The sequence below is a fragment of the Podarcis muralis genome, chromosome 2 (assembly GCF_964188315.1).
Source record: "Podarcis muralis chromosome 2, rPodMur119.hap1.1, whole genome shotgun sequence".
NCBI classification, from domain to species: domain Eukaryota; kingdom Metazoa; phylum Chordata; class Lepidosauria; order Squamata; family Lacertidae; genus Podarcis; species Podarcis muralis.
This window is the reverse complement of record NC_135656.1, coordinates 117,310,412-117,334,918: the sequence shown is the minus strand read 5'-3', so window position 1 is coordinate 117,334,918 and position 24,507 is coordinate 117,310,412. Positions and strand designations below refer to the sequence as shown.

General features: G+C 48.0%; 2 protein-coding genes and 1 pseudogene across 12 annotated transcripts in view; all 3 read left to right on the top strand.

Moving 5' to 3' along the window:
- The window catches only part of LOC114592205 (uncharacterized), a 15,191-nt gene extending 6,545 nt beyond the window's left edge, over nt 1-8,646 (top strand). For 6 of the 9 annotated variants that reach the window (XM_077921262.1, XM_077921257.1, XM_077921252.1 and 3 more), the window contains exons 4-6: nt 394-876; nt 4,161-4,643; nt 5,920-8,646. In XM_077921262.1, coding sequence (XP_077777388.1) covers nt 394-876; nt 4,161-4,643; nt 5,920-6,530 — 1,577 coding nt within the window. In that variant the 3' untranslated portion in view covers nt 6,531-8,646. Of the gene's footprint in view, nt 1-393; nt 877-2,453; nt 3,494-4,160; nt 4,644-5,919 lie in introns of those variants that run through there. The other 3 variants (XM_077921274.1, XM_028720196.2, XM_077921266.1) reach the window with 3 other exon arrangements.
- Nucleotides 8,647-10,079: 1,433 nt separating this feature from the next.
- LOC114592185 (uncharacterized) lies at nt 10,080-15,233 on the top strand. 2 transcript variants are annotated; one of them, XM_077922600.1, is made up of 2 exons: nt 10,080-10,181; nt 12,145-15,233. In XM_077922600.1, exon 2 carries the CDS (start codon nt 12,321-12,323, stop codon nt 13,383-13,385), a length of 1,065 nt encoding a protein of 354 aa, XP_077778726.1. In that variant the 5' UTR covers nt 10,080-10,181; nt 12,145-12,320; the 3' UTR covers nt 13,386-15,233. The 2 variants fall into 2 exon arrangements, with proteins under 2 accessions (XP_077778726.1, XP_077778721.1); XM_077922595.1 differs by having other exon boundaries at nt 10,089-10,181; nt 12,142-15,233.
- A 2,479-nt stretch (nt 15,234-17,712) lies between these two features.
- Nucleotides 17,713-24,419, top strand: LOC114591059 (uncharacterized; annotated as a pseudogene). Its single transcript, XR_013391369.1, has 3 exons — nt 17,713-17,808; nt 18,917-19,030; nt 20,558-24,419. The product of XR_013391369.1 is annotated as an uncharacterized LOC114591059 (transcript).
- Nucleotides 24,420-24,507: the final 88 nt, after the last annotated feature.

Below are 24,507 nucleotides of genomic sequence, written 5' to 3'. Positions count from 1 at the left end.
GGCTGCCTTCAGATGTCTTCTAAAAGTCAGATAAACATTTCCTTTGTATCTGATGGGTGTTCCACAGGGCGGGCGCCACTGCCGAGAAGGCCCTCTGCCTGGTTCCCTGTAGCTTTGCTTCTCGCAGGGAGGGAACCACCAGAAGGCCCTCGGCGCTGGACCTCAGTGTCTGGGCTTAACGATGGGGGTGGAGACGCTCCTTCAGGTATACTGGGCCGAGGCCGTTTAGGGCTTTAAAGGTCAGCACCAACACTTTGAATTGTGCTTGGAAACGTTTTACTTCATCCCCAGAGACGCACTCTATTGTCTCGGGACAGACAGGTGACAACGACATTTGCGGCGGGGTTTCCCCCACCCATTTCCCCTGCTTACCCCAATCCCCCTCCGTTCCAGGAAGCAATGAATTGACGAGCGAGAACGGTGAGGGAAGAGAGGAGCTGGAGGTCAGCGTCGGGGTTCTAGGTATAGCGGAGCAGCGTGACGAAAGCTGGCAGGAGAGATCCGTGGCGGCGGCTGCTTGTGAACAGCTCCCTGAACTCTCAGTCCCACCTCTGGGGACACAGGAGAGGAGGAGCGCATGCTCCAGAAGGAGCGTGACCCGGAGGCAAGGCCTTGAAAACCAGAGAAGACCCAAGGAGCCCACGCTCTACATATGTACAGTCTGCAGATGTAGCTTCACGCGGAGATCGAATCTCTTTCGGCATCAGAAGCTCCACACTGGACAGAAGTCCCACTGGTGTGCGGTTTGTGGGCAGAGGTTCGCTCGGAAGGAGAAGCTCGTGAGTCACCAGAAAGTTCACAAAAAGAGGGTGACGGCTGGACAAAGAGGCCAAGCGGGGGAAATAGCCGCAAAGTCTTCCAGAATCGCAACAGCAGGTGTGTAAATTTGAAGCAGGTGTGGAGAACTGGATCCCAAATGTGAGCCTGGTAGTCCTTAACCCTTTCTGCCCTGCCACTGGTCGGTTTGCACCAGTGTTCAAAATTAGCCAGGCGCCTTTTGCTTTCAACCACTTGTGACCAAGAGACAGGCTCCAGCGATTTGAGCAGATGAGACCAAAAGTGGGTCCAATGATTAAGAAAGTGGTTTCTTCATGCGCTGTAGAGGGAAATGAGGGCAGCCTGGGAAGGGAACCCGGAAGGAAATCTCTGATCCTCAACCTACTGCCTTGTGGGATATCTTCAGGAGAATAAAAGGCTATAGAGTAACCACACAAATCCAGAGTGGATTCCCTAAGATGGTTGGGTGGCACCTTCTATGCCTCCTTCCAGCCACTTCTGCAGCCAAGATGGTGCCAAACCTATTGCTCTGCTATCCTCAGTGAGGCTGAGAGGGGGGTCTTGTCGTCTGGGCAGCCCAGGACCCCCAGACACACTGCCCTGGCAGGCACCCCAGACAGGTCACTTCAGTGCTACTAGTGCAAAGTAATAATAATAATAATAATAATAATAATAATAATAATAATAATAATAATAATAATATATTTATACCCCGCCCATCTGGCTGCGTTTCCCCAGCCACTCTGCGCTGCTCCCAACAGAATATGCATATTATTAATAATAATAATGTGATAAAACATCAAACATTAAAAATCTGCAACTGCAGATTTCACAACTTTGTCTGTCACAAATTTCTCAAACCAGACAAAAAATTGTGACTTTCAGTAATAATCATAATAATTTATTATTTATACCCCGCCCATCTGGCTGGGTTTCCCCAGCCACTCTGGGCGGCTTCCAACAAAATATTAAAATACAATAGTCCGCCAAACATTAAAAGCTTACCTAAACATGGCTGCCTTCTAAAATGGATGTCTTCTAAAAGTCAGATGATAATACAGTGGTACCTCGCAAGACGAATGCCTCGTAAGACGAAAAACTCGCAAGACGAAAGAGTTTTTCGTTTTTTGAGTTGTTTCGCAAGACGAATTTCCCTATGGGCTTGCTTCGCAAGACGAAAACGTCTTGCAAGTTTGTCTCCTTTTTCGTAAAACCGTTAATACCCAGGGTGCATTGCTTGAAGAGGTGCAGTTGCGACTTGACTTCGAGGAGCAACTCATAGCACGCGGTGTGGTAGCCTTTTTTGAGGTTTTTGAAGACTTTGGTGATTTTTGAAGCTTTTCCAAAACTTCTTTTGCAGCCATTTTTTGGGGTTTTTGGATTTTGGGTTGGGGTGTTTGGAATTCAAGGACTTGGTGTTGGGGAGGGGTTTGCAAGAATCTGGAAGCTTGTGTGTTTTTCCCCTGCATTTTTATGATCTTTTGTGACCATTGTTGCACTCTGCTGTTGTTAAAAAAAAAGATTTCTGGGTTTCGATTTCTGTGTGGTGGGTGGCTGGGAGAATAGTTGAGAAGGGGTTTGCAAGAATCTGGAAGTTTGTGTGTTTTCTAGGAGGTTTGGTGCTTTTGAATTTTTTGGATGTGAAGCACTGATTTTTTTGCGGGGGGGTTGCGAAGGTAGGAGCTGTGCTGCCATGGGGCCCAAGAAGACTGCTGCTGCAGAGGCCGGTGAGAGGAAGAAGGAGAAGGTTACGCTGGAAATGAAGAAGGAGATCATCCGGAAGCACGACGGTGGAATGCGTTTGACAGACCTCGCCAGGGAGTACGGGAGGAATCCATCGACCATCGGGACCATCCTGAAGATGAGGGAGAAGATCCTTGCGACTGATGCAGCCAAGGGAGTCACCAGGATCGTGAAGAACCGCCCAGCTGTTCTGGAGGAGGTCGAGAAGTTGCTGCTCATCTGGATAGAAGAGAAGCAGCGTGCAGGGGACACAGTGACTGAGGCCGTCATTTGTGAGAAGGCCAAGGCCTTGCACGCTGACCTCATCCGGAAACAGCCAGGAACCTCAGGCGAGCCAGAAGTCTTCAAGGCAAGCAGAGGCTGGTTTTACCGGTTCAAGACGAGATCTGGAATCCACAGCGTGGTCAGGCATGGTTTCCTTGGGGAGGACCATGGGCCTGGAGGTCACAGAGGAGGACGTCAGCGAGCTGGTGGAGGAGCACGACCACGAGCTGACCACCCAGGAGCTGGTCGAACTGCAGGCAGAGGCTGCGCAGGAGCAGGCCTCGCTGGAAGAGGAGGAAGCAACTGAGGAACGGCTGTCCTCCAAAGAACTGAGGGACATTTGCCAGAAGTGGAAAGATGTGCAGGCTTTTGCACAGCGGCACCACCCTGACAAGGACCTGACACATGACCTTGCGAACACTTTTGATACAAGGGTCATGTCATCTTTCAGGGAGGTGCTGAAAAGGCGGATGAAGCAGCAGACCATGGACAGGTTCTTCAGCAAGAAGCAAAGAGTGGAAGAGGAACCTTCTTCGAGTTGTCCCCCAGAGTCTTAGAAAATGTATGTACAGTACTGTACACTTTGGTGATTTTTAAGTGCTTTTCTGTCATGTTTAGAAACTTAAATTATTGTTCCTTCAATTTTTGAAATGCTCTTTACAGTATGTGTGACTTTAAAGAGCACTTAATAAACTCTTTTTGTACCAAATTTGGCTTTGTTTGGACTTTTTTTGACCATAGGAACACATTAATTGATTTTCAATGCATTCCTATGGGAATCCGTGCTTCGCAAGACGAAAAAACTCGCAGAACGAATTAATTTCGTCTTGCGAGGCACCACTGTAATAATAATAATAATAATAATAATAATAATAATAATAATTTATACCCCACCCATCTGGCTGAGTTTCCCCATGTACTCTGGGCGGCTCCCAGTCAAGTTTTGAAAACAATACAGCGTTAAATATTAAAAACTTCACTGAACAGGGCTGCCTTCAGATGTCTTTTGAAGATAGGATAGCTGCTTATTTCCTTCACATCCTTCCACAGGGCGGGGGCCACTACCAAGAAGGCCCTCTGTCTGGTTCCCTGTAACCTCACTTCTCGCAGCGAGGGAACTGCCAGAAGGCCTTCGGAGCTGGATCTCAGTGTCCGGGCTGAACGATGGGGATGGAGACACTCCTTCAGGTATACTGGACCGAGGCCGTTTAGGGCTTTAAAGGTCAGCACCAACACTTTGAATTGGGCTCGGAAACATTTTGCTTCACCCCCGGAGGCGCACTCCATTGTCTCGAGACAGACAGGTGATTACGACATTTGGGGCGGAGTTTCCCCCACCCATTTCCCCTGCTTACCCCAATCCCCCTCCGTTCCAGGAACCAATGAACTGACGAGCGAGAACGATGTGGGAAGAGAGGAGCTGGAGGTCAGCGTCGGGGTTCTAGGTATAGCGGAGCAGCGTGACGAAAGCTGGCAGAAGAGATCCGTGGCGGCAGCTGCTTGTGAACAGCTCCCTGAACTCTCAGTCCCACCTCTGGGGACACAGGAGAGGAGGAGCGCATTCTCCAGGAAGAACGTGACCTGGAGGCAAGGCCTTGAAAACCAGAGAACACCCACAGAGCCCAAGCTCTACATATGCACAGTCTGCGGACGTAGCTTCACGCGGAGATCGAATCTCTTCCGGCATCAGAAACTCCACACGGGACAGAAGTCCCACTGGTGTGCGGTTTGTGGGCAGAGGTTCACTCGGAAGGAGAAGCTCGTGAGTCACCAGAAAGTTCACAAAGAGAGGGTGACGGCTGGACAAAGAGGCCAAGCGGGGGAAATAGCTGCAAAGTCTTCCGGAATCACAACAGCAGGTGTGTAAATTTGAAGCAGGTGTGGAGAACTGGATCCCAAATGTGAGCCTGGTAGTCCTTAATGCTTTCTGCCCTGCAACTGGTCGGATTGCACCAGTGTTCAAAATTAGCCAGGCGCCTTTTGCTTTCAACCACTTGTGACCAAGTGAAGAGGCCTGGAAGCCAGGATGCCGCCATCTGGAGATCCTTGGATCTTGACCGTTTTCACACGCCAGTACCCCATTCTGTAGAATTCTATCTGTTATCTTTTATCTGCGCAATCGGAATGAATTTTGTGGAACCAAATTGCTTTTTCTGTGCAGTCTGTTTTAAAAAAACAGGTCAGAATAGGCCAATATATATGTGGACTGTCCCTGGCTCAAGTGACTTTTCTTTTTTTAAGTCAGTGGTTCCCAGCCTTAAAGGCCATTAATTTGGTCTAAGCATGGGGACGTAGCTGTCAACTTTTCCATTTTTTTAAGGGAAATTCCCTCATTCCAAATAGGATTCCTCACAAGAAAAGGGAAAAGTTGACAGCTATGCATGGGGATTGTCTGCGCAATTCCTCATCTCAGATCATGAGGCTCTTCATCCCAGGGTCATGGGTTTGAGCCCCGTGTTGGGTTAAAAATTCCTGCATTGAAGGAGGTACCGTTTTTTTCACCCTATGGAACACACTTTTCCCCCTCCAAAAATGAAGGGGAAATGTGTGTGCATCCTATGGGGCGAATGCAGGCTTTCGCTGATGCCTGGAGAGCGAGAGGGTTCGGTGCGCACCGACCCCTCTCGCTCTCCAGGCTTCAGGAAGCTATTCGTGAGCCTGGGGAGCCCGCCGGGAGTTGACAGCCGGGCTCCCTAGGCTTGTGGATAGCAGCCTGTTCTGGGGGCTTTCCCCGCCCCAGCCCCGCGCCTGGCAGGGGGAAATAATTTTTCCCCTTTATTCCCCCCCCAAAAAAACTAGGTGCGCCCTATGGGCCGGTGCACCCTACAGGGCAAAAAATATGGTAGTTCTATGATCCTCTGTCTTTCTTTTCTCTTTCTGTTTTTAAATAATATTTATTAAAAATTTCCAATCAAACCAAATTATATATTCCAAATTATACAAATTATCCCATAATCAAACAAATCCCAATGTTATGCCTAATTATAAATTATTATTATTTTTTAGCTGACTTCCCATGCTTCGAGATCGGAGGGAATCCTAATCATCTCATATTTCTACTGCATTTCAAAATATGACAATAATTCCCTGAAAACAATTAAGGATTAACATCAGGTTCTCTGTCTTTCATTCCAGAAGGTCCTGTGTGGACGATTCAGGATGATCTGCTTTGGGTCCCGTCGGAAGGAAACGAAGTTTGTGGAGAGGAGAAGCAAGACGGTGGGAAGAGGAGAGAAGGAAGAACAACAGGGACTCGGAGGGGAAAGCCCGTGGCAGAAGAGCTTTGCTTCAAAGTCGCAATCCCACAAGCAGTGTGCTCCGTCTGCGGGAAAAGCTTCACTCGCAGATCCACCCTTACCAGACACATGAAAGGCCACACAGGAGAGAGGCTTCACAAGTGTTCGGACTGCGGGAAGAAATTCAGCCCGGCGGTGTCGGGACATCGGAGGCCCAAGGCAAAGATGGCAGACACAGGGAGGAAAACGTATGAGTGTGCGAAGTGTGAGGGGGGCAGCCGCCCCAAGCTGAGCCTTAATGGCCGCAAGAGCGTCTGCGAGAGGACGAAACGGTTCAGGTGTTTGGAGTGCGGCCACAAATCCATCTCTCTGTCACACCTTCTTAGACACCAGAGAATCCACACGGGAGAGAAACCGTATCTGTGCCCCATCTGCGGGAGGAAGTTCCGCCAGTCCGCGCATCTCATCAGGCACGAGAAGACGCATGGAAAGAAGAAGCCACATTTCTGAGGGCAGGGAGGATCTGTGCGTGTCTAGATGGCAGGAGACACAAGTGAGGTTGGGTGTGCTGTGTGTTGATAAAACAGAAGATCCCAAAGCTTGAAGCCAGACCGCTTGTGTGTGCTCCACCGTAAAGGTCCCCAGCTAAAAATGGGTTTCAGATCCACATGAGGAAGTTCCAGGGGTTTTAGACGACAAGCTGTGCATCCATCAGTTGCTCTGTGCGATGGATAAAATGGAAAACGTGGCTCACATCAGCACATGGAGTGTCGTGGTCTGGATCATAAGTAGTACAGTCGTACCTTGATCATAAGTAGTACAGTCATACCAAACACCTTGCAAATCAAACGTTTTGGCTCCCAAATGCCGCAAACCTGGAAGCGACTGTTCCACTTTGCGAAGTGTTTTTGGAAGCCGAATGTCCGATGGGGCTTCCGTGGCTTCTGATTGGCTGCAGGAGCTTCCTGCAGCCAATCAGAAGCCGTGATTTGGTTCTCGAACGTTTTGGAAGTCGAACAGACTTCCAGAACGGATTCCGTCTGACTTGCAAGGTACGACTGTAATGAGAGTTCTGGACTCATCTGGGCTGTGCCTTTAAAGCATTATCATACTGCTTGGAACACTCATGGTTTCCCTTCCAAAGAATCCTGGGAAATGTAGTTTGTTAAGTGTGCTGAGGGCTGTTAGGAGGCCCCTGTTCCCCTCTCAGAGCTGCAGTTCCCAGAGTTCCCCTGTGAAGATGGATGGATTGCTAAACCACACTGAGAACTATCGCTCCATGTGGGAGAATATGGGGTCACCTAACAATGCTCAGCACCTTTAACAAACTACATTTCCCAGGATTCTCTGGGAGAAGACAACGCTGGCGAACTAAATGAACCAACGGTCTGGGGTGTTTAAAGACAGCTTTGTATTTTCAGAGCCATGCGGCTCCATGAAGCAGAAGTGCCAAACGCTTGGTTCTTGCTATATTATTGCTGGACTCGGGCTGCCATCAGCCAATGTGAGCCAAAGTCAAGGCTGATGGGGGTTGTAGTCTAGCAATATCTGTTCCCCATCCCTGAATCTGAATGTGCCAGCTAGGACTTATCACCTGCGGTGAGGGAGACCATTTTTCAGGTACTCGGGTAAGAGAGCGATAAGCAACAGCAACAGATAGCACACACACTCTCCGCCCCCTGTTTTTCAGGCTATAAATGTTCCAGAGACTATCAGTATTTTGAAAGCAAGCAAACAAAGTATTTTCAGCCCAGTTCAAAGCCGCATTGTTGTTGTTTAGTCGTTTAGTCGTGTCCGCCTCTTCGTGACCCCATGGACCAGAGCACGCCAGTCACGAAGAGACTCGCGGAACGGATTAATTTCGTCTTGCAAGGCACCACTGTATATATTTCAAATAAGCACAAGTATATGAAAAAGGAACAAAAGAGGAAAAAAGAAGAAAAGAAGGGGGGGAGAAAAAATCAAGAGAAAACAAGAAGAAAAGTTGGAAGAGAAAAATAAAATATCCCGCCTTTCCTCCAAGGAAATGGCTCTTCCCTCTCCATTTTCTCTTCACAACAACCTTGCGAGGTAGCTTAGTTTGAGAGATTGCGACTGCTTCCCCACACTCCTAGGGAGCATATATCTTTATTTGCCTTTTGCTGGGCCATACAGTGCAGCCACGAGAGGCAGCGAGCGGCGCAAACATTGTGCTGCTGTCCGCTGCCTGCATGATTTATGTGTCTGTTGCATCCATATCCTGCCCTTTCCTCCGAGGTGCTCAGAGTGGCATCCACGGCCCTCAACTAACAGCAACCCTGCAAGGAGGCCAGGCTGAAAGGCAGCGACTGGACCAAGGTCACCCACCCAGTTTTGACATGGGGCAGTATAGAAATATTTATAGGGTATGAACAGACTTGGGAGAGACACCCCCCTGAAAGTTTCAGAAGTCTTATTGGAAAACTGCTACACTGATTTACATGGAAACTCAGCTAGGGGGTTTCGAGGAAGTCACTCACTAGTGGTACAAAAGTGGGATTATAATAGTTAGGATAATTGTTTGTATGTTTGTTTTTTATATTGTAATATTTTTCTTTTATGTTTGTTATAAATTTGGAAAACCAATAAAAAATTAATTCGTTCCGGAGGTCTGTTCTTAACCTGAAGCTGTTCTTAACCTGAAGCACCACTTTAGCTAATGGGGCCTCCTGCTGCTGCCACGCCACCGGAGCACGATTTCTGTTCTCATCCTGAAGCAAAGTTCTTAACCTGAAGCACTATTTCTGGGTTAGCGGAGTCTGTAACCTGAAGCGTATGTAACCCGAGGTACCACTGTACAACAAATTGAAAAAGATGTTTAAAATAACGTTTGTAAAACAACAACCTAGAAGCCTTTCTCTTGGGAATTATAGGGATTGTTGTTGTTGTTGAGTCGTTTAGTCGTGTCCGACTCTTCGTGACCCCATGGACCAGAGCACGCCAGGCACTTCTGTCCTCCACTGCCTCCCGCAGTTTGGTCAAACTCATGCCGGTAGCTTCGAGATCACTATCCAACCATCTCGTCCTCTGTCCTCCCCTTCTCCTTGTGTCCTCCATCTTTCCCAACATCAGGGTCTTTTCCAGGGAGTCTTCTCTTCTCTTGAGGTGGCCAAAGTATTGGAGCCTCAGCTTCAGGATCTGTCCTTCCAGTGAGCACTCAGGGCTGATTTCCTTAAGAATGGAGAGGTTTGATCTTCTTGCACTCCATGGGACTCTCAAGAGTCTCCTCCAGCACCATAATTCAAAAGCATCAATTCTTCGGCGATCAGCCTTCTTCATGGTCCAGCTCTCACTTCCATACATCACTTCTGGGAAAACCATAGCTTTAACTATACAGACCTTAGGGACAGAACTACCTAAATTTTATAGAAATTTATTCATGTATGTATGTGACTACAGTGGCAAGAATGTTACTTTGCCCAAAATGGAAAGAAGCAGAAGTCCCAGCAAAGGAAGAGTGGATACAAAAACTTATGGAATATGCAGGAATGGCAAAAGTTACCGGAAGAATAAGAAATCAAGATAACATACTTTTTATAAAAGAATGGAAATGGTTTATTGAATATTTACAGATAAATTGTAATCGGATAAAAACTCTGGCAGGATTATTGTAACAAGCTGTGGCTACATAAGAGTATATATTTAAAAAAGATAAATAAATGAGTAATTTTAGTTAATTTGGATATGCGAAGGATATTAAAAATAAATTTAAGGAACCTCAGAAAGGGGGGAAGGAAATAAAGCTTTAAAATGTCAAAATGATTGTAAAATCAGTGAAATGTATATATTTGAAAAGCACAAATAAAATTTAAAATAAAAGTTTCAGAAGTCCTGGGAATGCCCACCCTCCGCTTGAAACTCGGGACAGCCGCTGCCAGCCCGTGTCGGCACTACGGAGCTTAGCCAGACCCGGCTTTGCAAAACGCAAAGCCCGGGTGTACTTGTTCCTGGGAGTTAGGAAACTGGCCGCTTAAGGGGTTAGAGCGAGCCGCGATGCCTGGAAAGGCCTGGGAATGAATGGGTGAAGGTCTGGAGGAGGAAGAGGAGGGGGAAAGGGTGAGAGGAGGGGTTCCTTTTGAATGCCTTAACTTGATTTTTTGCAGACTCAATTTCTGCTGGTGGAGGCAGCACGTGGAAGTTGCAGTAAGTTCCTTTTTAAAAAAAATAAAAATTGCCCAAGTAATGGGCAGCAGGGTAATATGGAAAATGGGAGGGGGGAATTACTGGGGGGGTGTCAAAAAGAGGGAAATGGGGGTGTCGAGCCCCTCCCCCTTTGTGCCCCACTTCTGAGCATCCTTGAGGGGAAGGGAGTGGTTAGGGAGTGATGCCCGGCTGCAAGGATGCTGGCTTTGGGCGGGCCTGATCCAAGAAGCTCACTCCTAAAGGAGGGAGAAGCTGGAATAATAATAATAATAATAATAATAATAATTTTTATTTATACCCCAGCCAAGACTGGTCTCAGGGCAGCTAACACCAGGTATAAAAACAATTGATTGAAATACAACTTAAAAACAAGATTAAAATACAACATTAAAATGCAGCCTCATTTCAGGCATCAGTGGCTTCTAGGCATGCTAAGCGAAAATAGAGACTCCCCTTCCCAAGGCAGTCTACCATCCCCTCCTTTTTAATTTTAAAATAATTTTTTTTAAAATTACTTGAAGCAAATCAAACGAATCGATACAACAAAAATAATCAAGGCACACATGCGAAAGAAAGAGTGCCGCTTGGTGTATGCCGGAGAGGCTTAAATCAGGGAAGAAGATTAAGAAAGGGGAATTTTGCATTGCATCCCCCCCCTTTTTATAGTTAGTGTGAAATCAAAAGTACAGGCAAACAAACAAATAAACAAAAGCAGGAAAAGCATAATGAGAGTTGCAAAACATAGGGGCAGAGGCAGTGAACCTTTGATTTCCAGGGGACCAGACCAAATAATAGGTTCATGCTCTCTCTGTTATATTAATAATATACTCTTTTAAAACTGACTATATTTGTGTTTCGCTTTTATGGTTTATTTTATTTTGTATCCCACCTTTTTTCTCCAAGGAGCTCAACATGGTTCTCCTCATCCTTATTTAATTCCCAGAACAACCTGTGAGGTAGGTTAGGGGTCAAAGGAATTTGCACAATTTTTGGATGTTTTTAATAGTTTTTCAAATGATGTTCTTTTATTTTTAACAATCTTGTTATATCACTTACAGTGGTGCCTCGCAAGACGAAATTAATCCATTCCGCGAGTCTCTTCGTCTTGCGTTTTTTCGTCTTGCGAAGCACGGCTATTAGCGGCTATTAACGGCTTAGCGGCTATTAACGGCTTAGCGGCTTTAAGAAAAAGGAAACAAACTCGCAAGAACTCGCAAGACGTTTCTCTTGCGAAGCAAGCCCACAGGGAAATTCGTCTTGCGGAACGACTCAAAAAACAGAAAGCCCTTTTCGTCTAGCAAGTTTTTCGTCTTGCCAGGCATTCGTCTTGCGGGGCACCACTGTATTGTGTACACCGCCCTGAGCTCCTTTGGGGAGGAAGGCTGGAATATACATTGAAGAAATGAATGAACAAGATGGTCAAATGGAGCAGGATGACAAACTGTGAGTACAGAAGATGCGTCCACACAGGGATCCCTCTTCCCAGGGATCTCTAGGGATTGTAACTACATTGGTACCTTGGGGTTAAGTACTTAATTCATCCTGGAGGTCCATTCTCAACCTGAAACTGTTCTTAACCTGAAGCACCACTTTAGCTAATGGGGCCTCCTGCTGCCGCCGCGCTGCCGGAGCACGATTTCTGTTCTCATCCTGAAGCAAAGTTCTTAACCTGAGGTACTATTTCTGGGTTAGCGGAGTCTGTAACCTGAAGCGTATGTAACCTGAAGCGTATGTAACCCGAGGTACCAGTGTATTTTCTTCTGTGGTTAATTCACAAGCTGCTGAATTCTGAAATGTAGGAACAATCACCCTTGGGGGCTTCGTTGAATGTATCCTCAAAGATCACCTGCCTCTTCTGTTCCCCTCCCTCCCTCCCTCCCTCCCTCCCTCCCTCCCTCCCTCCCTCCCTCCCTCCTTCCTTCCTTCCTTCCTTCCTTCCTTCCTTCCTTCCTTCCTGGAGAAGCCCTTTCATCACTGAAGAGATTCCTGCTCCATTTCTGAATCTCCTGAGGTTTACTCCGTCGACTGAAGATCCCGCTCCTAACTCTGATCAGTGGAAGGGTGGCAGAGATTTTTCCCAACTCCAGAGAAAAAGAGCAATTGCACACAACTGGGTCGCTGCCGTCGGTCTCCCCCGACATGGCTGGTACCCAGGTTGCTGAGGCAACCGAAGGTCTCCATCTTGAGACCGCGGCCGAAAACCCTGTGTGTCCTGTAATCAAAATGGAGGAACAGGAGCCCACAGTCCTTGGGAGCGAGGGGATGGAAAGACCCAGAAAGGGGCTCTCCGTTGTTCACAGTCGGGGCTCCTGGTTTGGGGCGATGCTGTCCCGGTTCGGAGCTTTTCCAAGGCAAGAGAGGCTGGAGGGTGTGAAGGAGGAGCCGGACGAGGCAGCCTGGGAAGGCCAGTGGCAGTCGTTCTTGAAGGCCGTGCAGATGCCTCAGGCCGACTGGGCTTGGTCGGCGGTGATGAAGGATAACCAAGAAGGCAGGACCAACCCTGAGGGGGCAGCGGAGGTCTGTGAGCAGCCAAAAGGGCAGGCAGGAACCATCCTGCCCCCTGGGTCCAGAGGGCTCCAAGCCCTGGGATCCCCCGAGACCAGAACCTGCGGAGGGGCAAAGCGGGAGAATCCCAACAAGGAAGCTTCCGGGTCGGAGGCACAACGGCGGCACTTCCGGCAGTTCCTCTACTTGGAAGCCAAGGGGCCCCGGGAGATTTGCAGCCAGCTGTGGTTCCTTTGCCACCGGTGGTTGAAGCCGGAGAGGCACACCAAGGAGCAGATCCTGGAGCTGGTGACCCTGGAGCAGTTCATGGCTGTCCTGCCCTCGGAGATCCAGCACTGGGTCAGGGGCCGAGGGGCCGAGACCTGCACCCAGGCGGTGGCCCTGGCTGAGGATTTCCTGCGGAGGCAGCAAGAGGCTGGGGAAGCCACGTCGGAGGTAGAGAAGTGTCTTCTTTCCTTGTCACCCATATTATCAGCTGGATATGTGCTGTTAAAGACGCAGAGTGTGAGCTCCCGTTTGGCTTCCCTGCGTCTGGGCAGGATCTCACCCCTGTCAGTTGCTGTGCTGCAGCAGCCTTGCATAGTGTGCACTGCCGTCCTTCCAGATATTATTATTATTAATTATTATTATTATATTTTTGTACCCCACCCATCTACCTGGGTTGCCCCAGCCACTCTGGGTAGCTTCCAACATATATAACAACAGAATAAAACATTACACATTTAGAGGCCGTACCAGTGTTCGTACTGCTGGCGGAGCTTCAGCCAGAGCTACAACCGGACGGAGCACGAGAGAACTCACACAGGGGAGAAGACGGCGCACAACCGGGCAGCCCGCGCGACAAACCTGGGTGGCAGCTCCTGTGTCGCTGCTCACGAAGGAGCCCGTAAAAGCGAGAGACCCTATAAGGGTTCCTATCGGGGGAACGGCCCCCCTTCAGGCTCTGAGGAAACGTAGAAGGGCTCAACCCCCGGAAGGGAAAAGGGAAAAGTTGTAACGTTGGCAGCAACCATGGGAAAGCCTCTGTTCTGAAGATGCTCCTTGTTAGATTTCACTTGATTGGTGCATGTGTTACAGATGGGTGCTTATTGCGTGATAGGGTGGGGAGGTGTGGTATAAATGCGATTAAGTCACTCTGCTGAGGGGTGGAAGAGAGAGACGAAGGAAGAAACATCTAGGGAGAAAGAGGAGGTGGAGAACTAGGGGTAAAGAGGCAGCAGCTGGGCAAGGAAGACATGGGGGCCTTGGAAAGGGGGGTTGTCTGTGGGCTGCAGCAGGTCTGGGTAGCCCATGACCCACCAGGGTTCTTGGACTTCAACCCACATCAGCCTCAGCCAGTGTGGGGAATGGGTCAGGGATGGTGGAAGAAGAAGAAGAAGAAGAAGAAGAAGAAGAAGAAGAAGAAGAAGAAGAAGAAGAAGAAGAAGAAGAAGAAGAAAAGTTTGGATTTGATATCCCGCTTTATCACTACCCTAAGGAGTCTCAAAGCGGCTAACATTCTCCTTTCCCTTCCTCCCCCACAACAAACACTCTGTGAGGTGAGTGGGGCTGAGAGACTTCAGAGAAGTGTGACTGGCCCAAGGTCACCCAGCAGCTGCATGCAGAGGAGCGGGGAAGCGAACCCGGTTCCCCAGATTACGAGTCCACCGCTCCTAACCACTACACCACACTGGAAGCTGCAGTCCAAGAATATCTGGACAGCCACAGGTTTGTCATCCCTGGTCCAGAGGCCTTTCCCCTCTTCTCCTAATTCAGGGATGGGGAAACAACGGCCCTCCGGTTGTTGCTCCCGTAATCTTCCGTCAGCAACCCCAGCGAGGGATTATCAGCATCAGCATCATTCATATTAATTAGTCGCTTCGCTCACAAAAGCGATCCAAGGCGACTTAGAACACTGCATAAAAATCAATACCAGTTACAACAATCAAACCGATGCTGAACGTACGAAAGACATCTGTACGAATACAAGGAACCTTCCTCGCTAGAAGAGGCCACAAGTACTTAAAAGCCCTTCAGATTGAGGGTCATAACCCTAGGTAAAATGGGCGCCTAAAATAGGTCAAGGTGGTCCCAGGCAAGCGTCCCTGGGGAGAGGATTCCACAAGCACCACTTGATTTGATTTTTTAAATAATTCTTTATTAAATTTTCCATTTTAACAATCCAATCAAATCACATTAAATATTCCAAATTATACATATACACATGAAATAATCTAAATATTCTGCCAAATTATAAATTTGTTGATGGGGCTTCCCATGCTTCGAGTTCGGGGCCCTGCTTTGGACTGTTGCAAGGTCCAGGTGCAAGTACATGGAGCAATATGTAATTGAAAGAGGCTGCAATACTTTTGGAACTACCAGCCACTTTGGATGAACTCTGTGAAAAATAACAACAGTTAGAATGGACTCTGATATCTGTGTATCCCCTTCTTCTTCCTTATCTGATTAATTTGGATGATTCAAATATGTGTATTCCTTTGTTATCTTGTGATTTCAAATATAAACGTCTATCGAGTAAAATCAATAAAAAATTATCTATGTCTTGACACATGTTCTCCTGCAATGATTTTGCAAAGTTTTTTGCAGATAAAATCGCTCAGATTCGGGAAGAAGTAGACTCCACCGTGGGAGCAGGGCCGGGGCGGGAGAGTGCTAGAGCTCTGTCTAGTCAAGTTGAGTGGGATCAATTCCAATCTGTTACCTCCGAGGATGTGGACAGGCTGCTTGGACGAGTGAAGCCAACCACCTGTCTCCTGGATCCTTGCCCATCCTGGCTTATAAAAGCTAGCCGGGAAGGACTGGGCGATGGGCTTCGTGGGGTGGTGAATGCTTCCCTCTGTGAGGGAGCCTTCCCAGACCCGTTGAAAGAGGCGGTTATTAAACCACTTCTTAAAAAACCATCTTTAGATGCGGCCACGATGGCCAACTATCGCCCAGTCTCAAATCTTCCATTCTTGGGCAAGGTGATTGAGCGAGCGGTTGCCAAACAACTCCAGGCACGCCTGGAAGAAGCGGACCATTTGGATCCCTTCCAGTCGGGATTCAGGCCTCATCATGGGACTGAACCTGCCTTGGTCGCACTGGTTGATGATCTCCGGCGGGCTAGGGACAAAGGTGAGAGCTGTTTCCTAGTTCTGCTGGATCTCTCAGCGGCGTTTGATACCATCGACCATAACATCCTTCTGGACCGTCTTCAGGGGCTGGGAGCTGGAGGCACTGTTATACAGTGGTTCCGCTCCTTCCTCCTGGGCCGGGTTCAGAAAGTGGTGGATGAGTGTTCAGACCCCTGGGCCCTCACTTGTGGGGTGCGTCAGGGTTCGGTCCTCTCCCCCATGCTTTTCAACATCTACATGAAGCCGCTGGGAGAGATCATCAGGGGGTTTGGGCTGGGTGTTCATCAGTATGCGGATGATACCCAGCTCTACCTCTCTTTTAAATCAGAACCAGTGAAGGCAGTGAAGGTCCTGTGTGAGTGCCTGGAGGCGGTTGGAGGTTGGATGGCGGCTAACAGATTGAGGTTGAATCCTGACAAGACAGAAGTACTGTTTTTGGGGGACAGGACGCAGGCAGGTGTGGAGGATTCCCTGGTCCTGAATGGGGTAACTGTGCCCCTGAAGGACCAGGTGCGCAGCCTGGGAGTCATTCTGGACTCACAGCTGTCCATGGAGGCACAGGTCAAATCTGTGTCCAGGGCAGCTGTTTACCAGCTCCATCTGGTACGTAGGCTGAGACCCTATCTGCCTGCAGACTGTCTCACAAGAGTGGTACATGCTCTGGTTATCTCCCGCTTGGACTACTGCAATGCACTCTACGTGGGGCTACCTTTGAAGGTGACTCGGAAACTACAACTAATCCAGAATGCGGCAGCTAGACTGGTGACTGGGGGCGGCCGCCGAGACCATATAACACCGGTCTTGAAGGACCTACATTGGCTCCCAGTATGTTTCCGAGCACAATTCAAAGTGTTGGTGCTGACCTTTAAAGCCCTAAACGGCCTCGGTCCAGTATACCTTAAGGAGCGTCTCCACCCCCATCATTCTGCCCGGACACTGAGGTCCAGCGCCGAGAGCCTTCTGGCGGTTCCCTCATTGCGAGAAGCAAAGCTACAGGGAACCAGGCAGAGGGCCTTCTCGGTAGTGGCGCCCGCCCTGTGGAACACCCTTCCAGCAGATGTCAAAACGATAAACAAATACCTGACATTAAGAAGACATCTTAAGGCAGCCCTGTTCAGGGAAGTTTTTAACGTGTGATATTTTACTGTATTTGTGGTTTTTATGGAAGCCGCCCAGAGTGGCTGGGGAGGCCCAGCCAGATGGGCGGGGTATAAATAATATATTATTATTATTATTATTATTATTATTATTATTATTATTATTATTATTCTGACTGCAGCTGATGAGAGAGTCACATGTTCCTCATGCCTCTTGAGAGGTCAAACATGCAAAGAGGGGATGCACACTTGGGAAGGACTCGGTTTGATCCGAAATAGCCAATCCAAACTCGAGATTCTGTCAGGTATTATGTCATTTGAAAATATTTAAAGCACAAATCTTTTTACAGCCACTGGACCTCTCTTCTCAGCTGATTTCACAAAATAAGTGCTTCTTTAATTTTTTTCTAATTCTGATTTCAACCAGGATCTTTGCAGTTCCTTCCCTCTTAATGCCGCCTGCCTTTCAGAACTTATAACTATGGCAACCCCTTTGTAAGCCGCCTTGGCTCTCGGTCTGGGAGAAAGGCGGGATATAAATAAATATTGAAATTGAAATACATTATTGTCACTTGTACAACTTGTATACAGTGAGATTACAGGGGCATATAATACAATAATATAATACTAAAGGTGAGGACAAAGCTGCTCGTGTACTCAGATCCTGCTTGGAGTACCTGCTTGGAACAACTGGGGGCACCGCTGGCCTGATCCTGCAGCCGGGTTTCCCCTTTCTGCTTCAGAGCCAGAGACCAGCCGGGCGCCCCTCCTCCCTCTCTGCCCCGCGGCTCCGAAGCGGTTAACAGCGACCACAGAGCTTCGATTCCTAGAGCGGAAGGGAAGACTGGGGGAGAGAGGAGGCGCTTCCGCTTCCTGTTCCGCTTCCCCGGGTTGATGCTGTCCTCCCTGGAGGCGGGTAACTGGGGGGAGTGGGCCGAGCCAGGCGCGGAATTGGGGGGCGAGAGGGAGGGAGCCGCGTCCCTCCTGGGGGGAACTCAGGGGCGACGGGGAAAGGTCGTCTTCTCCTGGGAGGGGAAGCGGGAGGCCGAAGCGACGCTCCTCGCTGGCCTTGACCGGCCTCTGGCCTCATCCTGCGGCCTTTTCTCCCGCTCCTCTGTCCAGAGAACGCAGAAGGAGCGCCCAGCCAAGGCCGCAGGGCAGGGAATGGGGAGGAATGGCAGGGAGTAAACAGGGAGTCAGGAGAGTCTCCTGCCAGCCAGGGAGGAGCAGGAGGAATTATTATGATTATTTTATTCCTTCATACCCCGCCCATTTAGCTGGGCTTCCCCAGCCACTCTGGGCAGCTCTCAACAGAAAATTAAAAGCACTCTAAAAGATCAAACATTCAAAGCTTTCCTGAACGGGGCTGCCCTCAGATGTCTTCTTAAAGTCAGGTAGTTGTTTATTTCCTTGACATCTGATGGGAGGGCTTTCCACAGGGCGGGTGCCACTACCGAGAAGGCCCTCTGCCTGGTTCCCTGTAACCTCACTTTTTGCAGTGAGGGACCCACCAGAAGGCCCTCGGAACTGGATCTCAGGTATACTGAGCCAAGATTGTTTAGGGCTTTAAAAAGGTGGGCCCCTGGGGATATAACTGGCCATCTGCAGCTGTAGTAATTTTATCTTATTTTCAAGATTTCTAAACACCTGATCCAAAAGGTCCTTCAAGTGGCGTAGTGATCCAATGGTAGCTAGAACACAACTAAAATTCACAAACAAATTTAGAAACCAGTATGCATAAAGGCATCATTGAAAAAAATCATCCCTCTCCACTTGTTTGGACTTTACACACCTGAGGAAGGGGAAGAAGGAGGGAGTATGGGTTGGGGGAAAACACTCATTTTCCCCAGTCTTAAATTTAGTTATCCAGATTTTCACATCTTATTAAAAAAAACAAATAAACACTGAAGGTAAAATCTCCAGTTGCCCCATCTATCATCGGAGGGGGAGCTGAGGGGAGATGGTTTCCACACCTTGCCTTGGAGTGTCTATAAGGAAGGGAATTGTTCTGTCCTTCCAGGGATCAGTGAGCTTTGACAGGTGTCCTTGCATTTCGCTGACGACAACTGGGCCCTACGGAGAGCTCTGTACAAGGACGTCATGGTGGAGGTTCATGAGATGGTGGCCTCTCAGGGTAAGGATCCTTTTCGCCTTCGTTAATAGTTATAATAGGTATGGGTTCCTCAGTGGCTCAGAGTGCCTCCCTTCAGCTCCGCTAAAGGAGGTCACAGTGTTTGTTTTTCTCCCAAGTTAAAGGCCAGAAGCCTGGCTGAGAATAAATATTCTTGCTTCTCTGCTACAATTAGCCAGTGATGGCTTCTGGGTTGCCTCTCTGTGGAAGAGCATTCTTTAGGTGGGGAGCCAGCACTAAAAGACGCATTCCATATTGCCTCTCTTTGCACCTCAATTGGAGAGGGCACTGTGAGAAGGACCTCTGATGATGAGTGCAGGCTCTAGGTGGATTCATGAGAAGAAGTCCTTGAGTTAAAGGTAAAGGGACCCCTGACCATTAGGTCCAGTCGTGACCGACTCTGGGGTTGCGGCGCTCATCTCGCTTTATTGGCTGAGGGAGCCGGCGTACAGCTTCCGGGTCATGTGGCCAGCATGACTAAGCCGCTTCCGGTGAACCAGAGCAGTGCACGGAAACGCCGTTTACCTTCCTGCCGGAGCGGTACCTATTTATCTACTTGCACTTTTGACGTGCTTTCGAACTGCTAGGTTGGCAGGAGCTGGGACCGAGCAACGGGAGTTCACCCCGTCGCAGGGATTCCAACCGCCAACCTTCTGATCGGCAAGTCCTAGGCTCTGTGGTTTAACCCACAGCGCCACCTGCATCCCTTCAGTCCTTGAGTTACATAGGTCAAAATCAGCACCTTGAATTGAAGACAGCAACCCAGAAAAGGTTTTAGGTGCTCAGATCATCTTGCACCGGTCATCACTCTGTAGTTTCTGAACGGTCTTCTAAAGCAGCCTGAAGTATAATGCATTGTGGCAATCTAGCGTGGAGAATGGTGGAAAAAGCATACTAAAAATCTTCTGTGTGGGGGATCCTAATTTGTAGAATACTTGAGTATCTTGTTAGTGATATTGGTTTCTATTGATGTATTGGTTTTTTTGTTGCATGTCCCCCCCCTCACCCCACCAGACCTCCAAGGGGTGCAGAGCCACCCCCCCCATCCACTGGCAAAGAGCCTTTTCAGATCCTGACAAAGCTGAATGGTGGAATGTCTGCCCTCTTGTGGACATGCCCTTATTAGGGGAGGATCCTTTTCGGGACTTGGCTGGAGGGGAGAGGACTCACAAAGCTTTGCTGCCCATTCCACTTCGCCCCTGGAGGCCGGGGAGACTAGCAGCAAAGCTGAGCCCCTTTGGGGGTGACACCTGAGACAGCTACCTCACACAGGCCCATAGGCAGGCAGGCTCTGTTGATGTTATTGCCTGCTGGTTTAAATTGTGTTATTTATGGCTTGGTTAATCTTAGGGACTGCTCACCAGAACTTTTCTGATACAAATAACCCTTGATTAAATGGTGATATTTTATTAAAACCAGGTATCACATCATTGATTTTTATGTAAAACACCTTTAACATAGTGCCAGGCCTTGAGTTTTGATATGGAAACAGCTGTATCAACCTTTATTTTAAAATTTTTATTCCATCAGGAGATGTTTGGGGGGTCCTGGATGAGGAGGAGCCATCAGAAGTCTGGCCAGAAAGAGGTGAGGAGCAAGAGAAGGAAAGGAAGTTGGGGGTTCAAGATGGAGCCAACAAACAAGAGAGGAGAGAAACAGTGAAGCCAAGGGATGAACACAGTGTTTCCCAAGAAGATGAAAATCAACTTAACAGGGTGGAGAAAAAACATGAATGTACTGTGTGCGGAAAGAGATTCTGTAGTCGCTCAGCCCTTGCTATACATCAAAGCGTACACTCAGGTGAAAAACCTTATAAATGCATGGAGTGTGGAAAGAGATTCAGAAACAGTAGCCAACTTAATGTGCATCAGATAACTCATACAGGGGAGAAGCCTTATGAATGCATGGAGTGTGGAAAATGCTTCAGATCCAGTAGCTACCTTACTTTGCATCAAAGAACTCATACAGGGGAGAAACCTTATAAATGCTGGGAATGTGGAAAGAGTTTCTTTGACAGTAGTACCCTTACTAAACATCAAAGAACTCACACAGGGGAAAAACCATATACATGCATGGAGTGTGGAAAGAGCTTCAATCAGAGTGCCTCCCTTAATGTGCATCGACGACTTCATACAGGTGAAAAACCTTATAAATGCATGGAGTGTGGAAAGAGCTTCAGTTGCAGCAAGTCTGTTAAAACGCATCATATAATTCACACACAGGAAAACCATATAAATCCATATAAATGCCTGGAGTGTGGAAAGAGCTTCAGTGCCAGAAGCATCCTTATTATACATCAAAGAACTCATACAGGGGAAAAACCATATAAATGCCTGGTGTGTGGAAAGAGCTTCAGTACCAGAAGCATCCTTATTAGACATCAAAGAACTCACACGGGAAAAACCATATAAATGCCTGGAGTATGGAAGGAGCTTCAGTCAGACTGCCTCCCTTAATGTGCATCGACGAACTCATACGGGGGAGAAACCATATAAATGTTTGAAATGTAGAAAAAGCTTCAGTGACTCTAACATCCTTCATGCACTAAGAGAATTCACACGGGACAAACCCTACAAATGTTTGGAGTGTGGAAAGAGCTACCGCCGCAGTAACCACCTTTCTCGACACCGGAGAACTCCTTCAGGGGACTAACCCTATGAAAGTTGATGTGTGTAAAGAGCTTCAGTTATAGTAGTTTCTTTACTGTGCATGAAAGAACTCGTACAGGGGACAAACAACACACATTTTTGGGGTGTGGAAAGAGCTTTAGTTGCAACAGCTGTCTAGTGATAAGTTGCCAATAGCCAGGTGCAAAATGTGTCTGGCGCCTGGCTAATTTTGAACACTGCCCCACATTGGTATTTAATTAAAATAAGACACGAACTTGAGAATTTCCCCTCTGATTTACCAATCTGTTCCTTTAGGCAAGCATTTCTCACTTTTGTTTTCAGACTATGTGCTCAGAATATTTAGAGGGACACTATAAAAAATTCTTGCAGAAGAGCTTCTTTGTATATGCTGTAACTAAGCAGTAGATCGCTACCAATATGCGCTATTCTGAACCAAGTTTATCCTTGTTTGATTATGTAAGATACCCAATGCGTGTAATCAACTGCCCAGGAGGACTCCCCTGCCTGAGTGCCCCGTTCCTGCCACTCACCACCTGGCCAGGGCAGGGCCTGGCAGGCCTCATAAGGACAGCTGAGGCGGCTGCTGTCGCTCCCCAGGAGAACTCAGAACAACACAGAGTTCTTTTTAAAATACTTTAAAATTTTACCTTTTTTACCTTTAAAATTATTTCTGGTGTGGGGGATGGACGTTTAGTCGTGTTTGGAAATTGGTCTAATTTTGGTATTTTTGTAACTTTTACTGTTTTTGGTTTTTATTGTTTTTTTTAATAGGTTTTATTTTGTTCTTAAGGGGTGGGGTCAGGGCTGCCTGGGAGTGGGTCCCAGCCAACAAAATGGCTGGGGCAAGTTCCACAGGGAGGGATGCACTGGGACAACCGATCTTAGTGATCACGGGTAGGAGGAGGAGTTATGCTAAGACCAGACCATGTCATTACCGAGGAGGCAGGTTTAGTCGTTGTTTGAGGACTATCCCTGCCTCCGGGTCTGGTCTTGACCGGACGGATACTGGAATCAGCAATGGATACCCACATGATCTGAAGGTGCTGCTGTGCAATGCCAGGTCAATGATTCGTAAGACCACTACCATCCATGACTTGATCGCGGATGGAGGACTTGACCTGGCATGTGTAACAGAGACTTGGTTGGATGAAGCTGATGGGCCTGTCCTTGCCGCTGCTTGTCCACCAGGTTTCTCTTACGCACAGCAACCCAGGTCATGTGGGCGGGGAGGGGGGGTTGCAGTGATTTTTAGGAAGTCATTAGTCTGCACCAGGCATCCTATTGGGAAGACCCAGTTCTCTGAGTGCATGTTCTGGAAGTTGGGCAATAGGGGCAGTACAGGATTCCTTTTGGTGTACCGGCCTCCCTGCTGCACCAAGGATTCCCTGCCCGAGCTGCTTCAGGTTGTGGTGGATGTGCTCTTGGAGACACCTAGTTTGGTTGTCCTAGGGAATTTTAACATCCACGCCAACACGACCTTGCAAGGGACCTCTCGGGACTTCGTGGAAACTATGGCCTCCATAGGACCGCCCCTGAATTAGCCTGGCCCAGCTCATAGCCTTTGACCTCTATAGATGTTGGCGATCTGACACTAATAAAAGCGAAGCGAAAGAAGTGCCATAGTCAGATCACTTCCTGGTGCAACTGGACTTCTCTGCGACCCATCCCCTCTGCAGGGAGGTGGGACCAATTTGGATGGTCCGCCCCCGCCACTTAATGGATCTAAATGGTTTCCAGAGAGTGGTAGGGGATGCTTTATCCCATGTTGATGGCCTTTTAGCTGATTCCCTGGTGGCCCACTGTAATGTGGAGTTAACCAGAGCTATTGACTGTTTGGCTCTGAAGCGCCCTCTCCGATTGCATGGAGCCTGGGCAGCTCCGTGGTTTTCCACCGGTCTAAGGACAATGAAACAATCACTGAGATGGCTAGAGTGCTGGTGGTGGATGACTCATTCTGCATCTGACCGCACATGGGTTAGAGCTCAATGTGGAGCCTACCAAGTGGCGATAGTGACGGTGAAGAAGACCACCGCCTCTATTGCATCTGCAGAAAACAGACTTATAGAAGACTACAGACTTATAGAAAACAGACTTATAGAAACTACCAGACTTATAGAAGACATCTGAAGGCAGCCCTGTTTAGGGAAGCTTTTAATGTCTGGTGGTCTATTGTATTTTAATATTTTGTTGGAAGCCGCCCTGAGTGGCTGGGGAAACCCACACAGATGGGTGGGGTATAAATAATAAATTATTGTGATTATTACTGAAAGTCACATATTTGTTGTCTGGTTTGAGAAATCTATGACAAAGTTGTGAGATCTGCAGTTGCTGCCCCCAGACTGAGAAAGTTCATTGAGGAAAACATGGTGGACTGTAAATATTTAATTGGGAATGAAATCTAAAAACTTATTTGTATTTGTGTGTGTGTGTGTGTGTGTGTAATATAGGCTGATACTGTATTTTAAAGGTGTACAGTGGTACCTCGGGTTAAAAACTTAATTCGTTCTTGGGGTCTGTCCTTAACCTGAAACTGTTCTTAACCTGAAGCAACATTTAAGCTAATGGGGCCTTCCTCTACCACCGCACCGCTGCTACGCGATTTCTGTTCTCATCCTGAAGCACAGTTCTTAACCCGAGGTACTATTTCTGGGTTAGCGGAGTCTGTAACCTGTAGCATCTGTAACTCGAGGTACCACTGTATTTATGTATATATTGCATATGGCCATAATGCTTCAGTCAACAATAAACATGTACAGCTTCTAGGCTTTTACAGCAGAGGAGCTATGACACTTGTGTATCAATAATAATAATAATAATAATTTATACACCTCCCATCTGGCTGGGGCCTCC